Below are 9748 nucleotides of genomic sequence, written 5' to 3'. Positions count from 1 at the left end.
CCCACAAAGAGATAAGTGAGAAACTAAGTTGAAATATACCTTGGTTTATCTTGTGTGATCAGTGATTGACGTTGTGTGGCTTTGGTTTAGTGATTGTTGGTTTGCAAATGCATGGTTATGTACTACAATATTGATTTTATTTAACCAAAGTTGCAAAGATTTGGAGTTTGTGTTGGTGCAGGAAGTTTACACTCACCGAATAGTCCGGTGTGAGAGTTTTTGACCTCACCGGATAGTCAGGTGTGAGCATCGGAGCTTTTTCAGCGCAGAGGTAGAGAAATATTCATTCACCGGAAGGTCTGCTGTGGGTGAAAGTGAGCACCAGACTAATTCTTGCAGAGAAGGATTTTTGACGTCAAATTTGGAGAGAGCACCGGATGGTCCGGTGTTGGTAATAGGTGCACATTAGACTATTTTTTTCAAAGAGGTTGCAAACTGAGTTTCAGTGGAGATGTACTCATCGGATGGTCCGGTGATGAGCATGCTTGAACACCAGAGAGTTCACCGGAGCATATTTTCCAGAGAGAAAATTTTCTCGGTGCAAAATGGAGTTCCACTCACTGGATGCTCCGGTGTTTAGAGGGAGAACACAATGGAACATCTGGTGTTCACATTTTTGTTCACATTTTTGTCAACTGAGTTTTGATTTGGACTAGCATATGATGATGTTATATGGTTCTGGAGATGCATGTTTGCTTGTCTCATGATGTGTAGGTGATGGATACTACTTGGCGGTCGACGATGGGATGATTGGGGCTAAGCAGGAAGCTTGGTGTCGGACGATCAAGGAGGCTGGTGGAGTCGAGAATGATCCTAGCATATGAAGACGGCGTGTAAACAAGGTCAAGTGAAAGGGATATCAGTGTAAGTGATAAAGTGACCCGAGGGATCATATAGTGGAGATAGATTACCTGGAATGATGGAAGGAAAGATTGATATTTTTTTAAACTCGCTCCATAGCATGTTGCTAATGACGTGGCATCCCACGTTCGACTTATCATGGCCCAAAAATAACTCACTCTCAAAAGGAAACAAAATTATGTGACATTAGTAAAATCTAGCCACTCTTACTTGCATCCTACGAAGCACACAATTATTCTTGCATCACCCACAAGTCTAAGCAGCTGGAGCTCTAGGTAACATCACATCCTTACTAGTCTTGTCCTAGTTTTGTTAGAGGAGTATGGTTTCCTGTATCTGCGACAATAGTTGGTGCGGCTGGTGAGCTATGGTGTCTTATAGGCATGTTGTTTGCTTTTCTTGTACTCTCTTTTACTCCTTCTAATATATAATCGGCAACTCTCTTGTTGTCCATTCGAAAAAAAATCACATCCATAGTAGTAAACTAGTATTTCATTGTTTTCTTATGATAGAAGTAGGTTTTGGACAATGATTTCTCCTTTCATGATGTATTACAGATTCATTTTAGTGTACAAATAAAGTTGTTTTGCTGCTTGTTTCACTTTATCTAATTATTTTATTATTTGTCAAATTTTGACATTCTAGCTAAGAACCTAGGATTAAAAAATGTCAAAGTAGAGTTCGAGTCTACTGTTTCAATGCCTTTCTATAAGTTTACTTGTTTAGCATGTTAAATTAGATGTTCTTTGAATGTTTCTAGAACTAGTTCTAAAGTTGAGATATGAGGTGGCTTATGAAATGAAACAACATACCATGATTTGGGGAAACCAGGGCAATTAACTATTTGCCATCGTTACCAGTGGCGTGTTCTCAAAAGCCATCCTTCCTAAGAACTTTGACAAATTGCCATTGGGGCCCACTGTACACTTCATATTTTGCCACACGCTCGACCAGGAACAGACACGTGTCCGATGGGTCCCACAACTGACGTGGCATAGCATGCGAAATGACCATTTGCCCTCTGCGCTTAGTTAAGGCTGGCTCAGTCGGACCTGGACGCACTCCGACCCAGTCACGTAGCCCTCCCCTTTCCCCACACGCAGCAGATGGAGTCGCGGGCGTCTTTCTCTCCGTCGGCGTTCATCCTCTCTCTATCGTGGATGAGCTTGGTCATGGCTTCATCGAGTGAGCCGCCGCCGCCATGGTAAGTTGCAATCCCGTGGGTAGATTTCGTAGCTTTTTGCCTTACTCCGTAGTATACTGTGTGCATTTGGAGTTGGTTTGAAACCCTAATTCCAAATTTCCCCTTTTTTATTATCCTTGGTATCAGGATGGATCCTGACACAGCGTTTAGTATACACGTTAGAGTGGGACACTATGTTGCGATTCTTGATGATGGATCCGAAGTGGAAATAGCAGATAGGCAACATGAGTGGTGGGTCACTGGCATAGTTTGTTTGCAGTGTCCGATTGAGGATTTGCAGTCCAGAATCATCTGCAGGAGATGCCAGAGGCCTATTTTTTATGGACGTGACAAGAAATCAGATACCATGGTGGAGATTGGAGACAACATGGCTCTTATGCTGCATTTTTGTGATAGATTTGATACAAAGAAGCTCTTGCTCATTGTGAAGGTAGTGCTGAAGGAAGAATACAATGCAGTCATTGAAACTGGTCCAAGGAAAGTTAATGCTGCAACTGATGGGAAGGCAACCGATGAGAATCCAAGTGATGCTAATTCAGTAGTTGAAATTTCCCACATATGGTAATCCCACTGATGCTGGTGTAACTGAGGTTAATCCAACAACAGAACCAAGTGAGTTTGTGGTTGGCTAGACTCAACTGAAGCTACAACCTTTAGTTGTTGAAGGAGCAATTGCTCATGTCAACTTTGATGAGGATAACATATTGTGGACTAAGAGCTGATGATGCCAGAGTAGAAGCAACAAGAGAAGCAGAAACATCCACTCAACACTCTATTCCATCTATTCCTCAAGATGCTGAGAGAGAAATGCAAGAAGCAGCAGTGGAGGTGAATGATCATGTGCCTGGTAAACTAGTTAGGAATTGGGATAGGGATCACCCTAAATGGGTGTTGGTACTGTGTACCTAAACATGCCAGAATTCATAATGGCAATGAGAAGAGAGTTTGAGCTTTATACAGAAAAGTCTAATCCTGATAGATTTAGAGGCTATTGTGGTGTAAAAGGGTGTCCTTGGAGAATTGTAGCCAGAACACTGCATAATAAGACTACCAGGGTATAATCCTTGACTACTGTATACTTCTAGTTCAATTTTGTGTGCCTCTTGTATGTATAAATTGTTGCTTACCTGATTTTGTGTATGCATTGCAGGTCCAAATAAACACTGATGATCACACATGTGCTTCTTCTAGTAGAGTTGTGGGCAAAATGGCTTTTCAAGCTTGGGTGGTAGACAAGGTGGCTACAACTCTTAGGCAGAAACCTAGTTGTAGGGCAAAGGAGCTGCAGACATGGCTATAAGACACATATAAGGTACAACTCCACAAGGCTTGCTGTGCAGGGGGAGAAAGGAGGGGCCGGTTGGGCCTGTAGAAGCGAAGGAGAGCAGGCCGCCCTTGGTCCAATAAGCTCGGGTTTGGAGAAAAGAAAAGGAAAGGAGGGAAGAGGAAGAAAAGAAGTATTGGCGTATTCAGTTATTTACATTCTACTAAAAATTAAATATATATTTATATATACTTATCGTATCGATATATCCTTGTTTTTGACGATCACCTTATCGCCGCACTCATATCTATATCAAAGTATCGCGTATGGGTGAAACTTAGCTCCTTGCCCACGATCTCTTTTTCGTCGGAGCATCTCTTCCGAACCCATCCGGAGAGAAATGCATCCGTGCAAACAAAGGCATCCCCCCCCCCCCCCCCAGCTACCTATTCATTCACAAGACAACATGGTGCCCAAGAAGCCCAGAGAAGGCGACCGAGCTGGAGCCGGTGGTTTCAGACGTGCCGGCAGAGGCGCTGGTCCTGGTCTAGGCCGAGCCTCCGGTGCTCGACGTTGAGTGTGACGTCGTGTTCGAGCCGGCGCACCAGGAATCTCTGGCGGAGGCGCCGATGGAAGTGCCGGGGCCGCCGCACAGCGAGCCCGAACCGCCGGCCGTCGTGCAGGAGGTACCCGAGGAGCCAAACCCGCCGGTGGTTGATCGACCGGTGCAAGGGACACAAGCCCAAGAACCGTTGCAAGAGCTGCCACAGGTGGAGGCGCCCGTTGCAGAGTCGCCCGCCGAAGAACCAGGGCCTTGGCCGGTCCAGCCATCAGTACCGCCGCCACCGCCGCCCACTCCGACGACCGCAGCAGAGTCTCCGCGAGACGGAGAATCCAATAGCGAGTCGGGCGGTAGTGAGGGCTGGAACCAGGGCGGTGGTGGGAGGAAGCGCGGGCGCAGTTACCGGCGGCGGCGGCGGCAAGCAAGGCGTCGCGGGTTCCCGCTGGGCATGGTGGTCGGCCCCGCCGTGATCCTGCTCGCGCTCGCGGTGGCCGTGGCCTGGAGGCGGCGGCGGCAGTAGTAGCGCGGTGAGGTGGGCAGGTGGCTCGTCCAGCGTGTTTGGCAGGTGCCAGGTGCTGTGCGTGTGGTCGTGCGGTGTGCTTTACGTGTACCATCAGTCGTTGGCGTGTTGTGTTGTATGTACGACGATGAACCAGGATTTTCGTGAGATTGCTATTCGGTAGAGATGTACGTGTACGCATGTTTTCTACCTATTTATACGTTCATTTTTTCACTCGACTGACCTAACCGATTCTGATATGCTCATATCGGAATTGGCTCAAAGCTGCCTCAACCTACTATTGAATCGGTTCATCGTTTGAACAAATTCCGATAATGTTTTTGAATCGGCCCCTCAGGAACCTATTCTGATGGGTTGATGCTAAATGTTTTTTTTTTAAGTAGTTATAAGTATAAAGAGTTTGAAATCGGAACAGGATATCTAGATTGTTCGAACCTGCATAGTAGTGAAACTAATAAGGAAAAAAAGTGGGACCTCTTGCTTCCTTGTTGAGTGGAGAAAGCATATATTGGTACTTAGATATTTTTTCTTACAAACGCTCCTACAGATGATGTGGTAGCTTCTAATTAATTCTGACTCGCATTCTAGTCCTGTTGCTCGTTCATGTTTAGAACGATTTTCTACACACAATTGTTACGTTATCATTATATTAAGCAGTATAAGCATCCTCAATCAAGTAAAGCTATTGCTTGGGCCCAACCATCCGGGGTCCTTTTTGAGCTAATTAAACTGCTACCGAGCAGCACAATTCTATATCAGCTTATGGTTCAGCAGAAGCCCAACTGAGAAGTAAAACTACTCCCACAAGCTAGGTTTACATGAACAGATAAGGATGGGTATGAAACTATCTATAGATATATTCTAGCTCGATTAAAAAAAATATTGTTCACATGTGAATCAGTTTTTTTTTCAATAGTTAGATCTTTATCTAACGGTTGCTGTTGTGAGTGAAGTATACCTTATTTTTACTCGATTGAAAATTAGCAACTCTCTTTTTATAGGCCACATTATGATTTGAAAAGTCAAACTTTATAAGTTTTAAGTAACAACTAATCAAATAATATGTACGTTTAGTATAAAAATTGTATCAATAGATTTATATTTTATAATTTTTTTAATACGATATTAATTTTGTAACAATTGGTTATATACCGTAAGAAAAATTAATAGACAAAGTATAATTCCAAAGATTTTTTTAAATATAACATGCCCTATAAAGAGAAACTAAAGAAGTACTCTATTTTCATCTCCCAGTTCCCTAGGAAAAGTATAAAATACCAAATCGAGGCATGCAACCGAACCATATCTAAAGCAAGAAATGCACGAATTTTCCGTGATTCATATTATCAAATATGAATCCTTTTTCGTGAGTGTCAATTAAGCAGATCTGTTCATGATCTCTTTTTCGTGGGAGCATCTCTTCCAAACCCACCCCGGAGCGAAATCCATCCGTGCAACCAAAGGCACCCCCCATCTCCCTAACAAGCCATGGTGCAGAGGCCACGAGGATTAAGCCACAAGAAACCACACGCATGGCCGAAGCTTGCTACGCGTACCGTTCATGCCGCTGCAAAGCCACCGCGCCATGGATCTCGACCTCGCCGTGCAAGTCACCTGCCCGCCCGTGCCCGACGAGGACTTCGCCTTCGCCACCACCGAGACCGATGCCGCCTTCCTCGTCCTCGCCCACCTCCCTGGTACGCATCTCTCTCGATCCGTTCCCAGTCGACGTACGCTGGCAGTGTAGAGTGTGAACGTTTTGCTGCCTACGCGTGCAGGCTACGCGAAGGACGAGATCGATGTCCGCGTCGGCGAGGCCGGCACGGAGGTCGCCGTCGTGTGCGCGAGGAAGGATGCGTTCTCGGTGGAGGCCGCAGTGGGGAGGGTGCGGGTGGCGCACCGGCAGGTGGTCGAGGGGTTTCGCCGGGTGTTCGACGTGCCGGCGGGAGTCGAGGTGGACCGGATCACCGTCGGGTACGAGGAGGACGACGAGCTGCTCGTCGTCATCATGCCCAAGCTTCTGCCAGCCCCGCCGGGCGACAGCGACCGGGAGGCGCGACTCGACGTCGACAGCGCGGACTGCGACTGCGAGTCGTCTGGCGTGGGAATCGAGGTCGAGTCCGAGCCGGAGCCGGGGGACGTCGCGGTCGAGATGGAGCTGGAGATCGACGACGAGGCGTCGAGCCTCGAGATGGGGCATGAGGATTGGGTCTACGTTGAATCGGAGGAGTCGGAAGAGCAAGAGCCCGAGCCGCCGCCACGCGACGTGCCAGCGGAGACGCTCGTGCCGATACAGGAGCCCGAGTTGGAGCCGGTGGTTACGGAGGTGGCCGTGGAGACGCCGGTGGAGGTGGAGGAGGAGCGCGACGTGCCGGTGGAGACGCCGGTCCTGGTCGAGGCCGAGCCGCCGGTAATCGACATCGAGTGCGACGTCGTGTTTGAGCCCGCGTACCAGGAGCCGCTGGTGGAGACGCCGATCAAAGTGCTCGGGCCGCCGCACGGCGAACCTGAGCCACCGGCCGACGTGCCAAATCCGCCGGTCGACATCCCGTGCAACGACGAGTGCGAGCCCGAGCGCCGTGCCGCACCGGCCGTCCTGCAGGAGGAACCCGAGGAGCCAAAGCCGCCGGTGGTTGATCAACCGGTGCAAGAGCCACATGCCCAAGAACCGGTGCAAGAGCCGCCACAGGTGGAGGCGCCCGCTGAAGAACCGGTGCAAGAGCCGCCACAGGTGGAGCAGTCCACCTCAGGACCGGTGGAAAAGCCGCCGCCGCTCGAGCTGCCTCATGAACCACCGCAAGGGCCGCCTACCAAAGAACCCACCGTGCAAGCGACGCCGACCGCCCAAGAACCAGAGCCACATGCCCAAGAACCGGTGCAAGAGTCGGCACAGGTGGAGGCGTCCGCTGAAGAACCGGTGCAAGAGCTACCACAGGTGGAGCAGCCTGCCGCAAGACCGATGGAAGAGCCACCACCGCCAGGTAGGCTCTGGCGGTGGCGGTGGCGGTGGCGGCGGCGGCGGCGAGGGAGTCGCAGGTTCCCGCTGGGCATGGTGGTCGCTCCCACGGTGATACTGCTCGGTCTCTTGGTGGTTGCAGCCAGGAGGCGGCGGCAGCAGCTTGGGGCGGCGGCTGCGCGATGAGGTTGCTTGTCAGTCCAATGCAGGGATTTTAATTTTGGTAAAATTTCATCGAAATTCCATGAAATTCGGTAATTCCGGCTATGAAGGAAAAATATGATTTTGGTCAAAAAAAATTGGGTCTGTTTGATTTTTTCCCGATCCTTTTGCAATCAAAGTTCCACTCTGCGCCTGTGAGAACTAAAAAGTTGCTGGTCTGGTGGAAAGACTCTCCGCACACATACACGACGTCCCGTTGTTGAATTCTTCTCTCTGCTCAATTTTGTTTTTGTTTGACTGACAGGTGGGTCCTGTGACTCAAGAAAACGAAAAAGCAGCTTGGCGCATCAAACTTGCACTAGCCTAGAACAAAAATTAAGACATGAAAAAGAATTCAAAACCGGAATTGAAATCCCTGTGAACGCGTCCACCCCTCCCCCTCTCTGCGGGCTAAGGCATCAACACCAGTGCTGTGCACCACCACCCAATCCTTCGAAACCTTCGCTGGCGAGATCCTGGCCAGCCAGCAGCCCGCTGTAGCTCCAGGTGCAGCTAGGTGTCCAACGATGGCATGTTGTCCTCGTCCCCGGTCGCCGGAGGATCCTTCGTCGTACAGTTTCCCCAAAAGTGGCAAAACTAGAGAGAAATAGAGGGATGTAGGATCAGGTTTTATGTTCGACATAAGTCTATCCAGTCTGTTGTGGGTGTAAGAGTTTGAGTCGTGAGAGGTACGATAAAAGTAAAATTTTGAAAATTAATATTGATTTTTGATAGGTGTATCTGTACCTTCGCTCTCCATGTACCTTCGCCTCTGTCCCCAAGGTCGATGAACGACTAGAATTACCACTGGCTGGTTGCGCAAACGATCGACTAAATAGCATCGCAAAGTTGGCGAGGCTGCATGCGGCCAAGTCCCTTAGCGCTCGTCGTGGAGCTTGCGCGAAATCAATCTTGATGTGGAGCTAGGAATGGTGCAAGGGAGGTGTTATGTAACTTGGGCCAGCCGGTCGGCCGACGGACTCGCAGCCATGTAGGAAGGCGGTGTAGGAGGGCGGGAGGCATAGGCACCGGTGAGGCCACGACCAACTACATACTTGAGTTGAGGCATGCATATGCGTACGTTCCTTTCCTAAGATGCCGTCGTGACCATGGCTGAGGCTGATGCTGCTAGATTAATATAGTACCAAATCTTTTAACATTCTTAATTGGCTTGCGCGGGAGATATGAAAATACGATTATCTATAATTAAAATGCAGTTGTAGTATTAATTATGAAAGTGAGAAACTAAATTGAAATACGTCTTGCTTTACATGTGATGAGTGATTGACAAGTGTGTTGATTTGGTTTGATGATTTTTGAATTGCATTAGCATATATGTATTACAATTATGATCATAACTAACCAAAATTACTGAGGAAGTGGAGTTGGTGTTTTTATTTCTGAGTCCAGAAAATTTGTACACACTGGATGATCCGACGCTGCGGAAAATAAATGCGCCGGATGGCCCGACATTTATATGCAGTACACGTCAGAGCAATTCAACTCAGAGGTAAAAGTTAATGTATACGCCGGATGGTCCGACGATGGGCATGATGCACGCTGAAACATTTCTTGCAGACAGGTTGTAGATAGGCTCTGGTGGACTGGAGCTCGTTGGATGGTCCGGCGCTAAAGAAATGAATGTCAGATGTTTCGCCGAAGCAATTTTTACAGAGAAGGTGCAAAACGGGTTCTAGTGAGGTGCACATGCCGAATGGTCTGGCGATGGGGATGAATGCACGTCGAACTATTTCTTACAGAGAGGATTCCAAACAGAGGGGTCTCCTGAGTACACACGCTGGATGGTCCAGCGCTTAGAAGGAGTGTGCACCGGATCATCCGGCATTCACGATTTTTTTAGATGTGTTTTGAACTAAGGATTTCGATTTGAACTAACTGCAGGTTGAGTTATATGTTGTTAGAGATGCATATTTGTTTGTCTCATGATGTGTAGGTGATAGATGCAACCTAACGACCGACGGTGGGATGATTGGGGCTAAGCAGAGTGCTTGGTGTTGGACGTTCATGGAGGCCGGGCAGAATTAAGGGTAGTCCTGGCTGTATAAGTGGAGGTCAAGCAAAGCATGAGAAGATGGATGAAGACGACGTGTTGACAAAATAAAGAGAAGTAGATGCTGGTGCAAGTGACAAGGCGGCTTGAGGGAATCGGGAGCGGAAGA

General features: G+C 48.3%; 2 protein-coding genes across 2 annotated transcripts; both read left to right on the top strand.

The window, feature by feature from the left end:
* The first annotated feature begins 3793 nt into the window (after window positions 1-3793).
* On the top strand, window positions 3794-4594 carry LOC133905461 (vegetative cell wall protein gp1-like). The gene has a single exon (XM_062347249.1). The coding sequence runs from the start codon at window positions 3959-3961 to the stop codon at window positions 4409-4411; it is 453 nt and encodes a 150-aa protein (XP_062203233.1). The 5' UTR covers window positions 3794-3958; the 3' UTR covers window positions 4412-4594.
* Window positions 4595-5972: 1378 nt separating this feature from the next.
* LOC133905422 (uncharacterized) lies at window positions 5973-7553 on the top strand. Its single transcript, XM_062347187.1, has 2 exons — window positions 5973-6108; window positions 6190-7553. The coding sequence occupies exons 1-2, from the start codon at window positions 5973-5975 to the stop codon at window positions 7551-7553; spliced, it is 1500 nt and encodes a 499-aa protein (XP_062203171.1).
* Window positions 7554-9748: the final 2195 nt, after the last annotated feature.

The sequence above is a fragment of the Phragmites australis genome, chromosome 22 (assembly GCF_958298935.1).
Source record: "Phragmites australis chromosome 22, lpPhrAust1.1, whole genome shotgun sequence".
Classification (NCBI taxonomy): domain Eukaryota; kingdom Viridiplantae; phylum Streptophyta; class Magnoliopsida; order Poales; family Poaceae; genus Phragmites; species Phragmites australis.
This window is presented reverse-complemented; position numbering and strand designations above follow the sequence as displayed.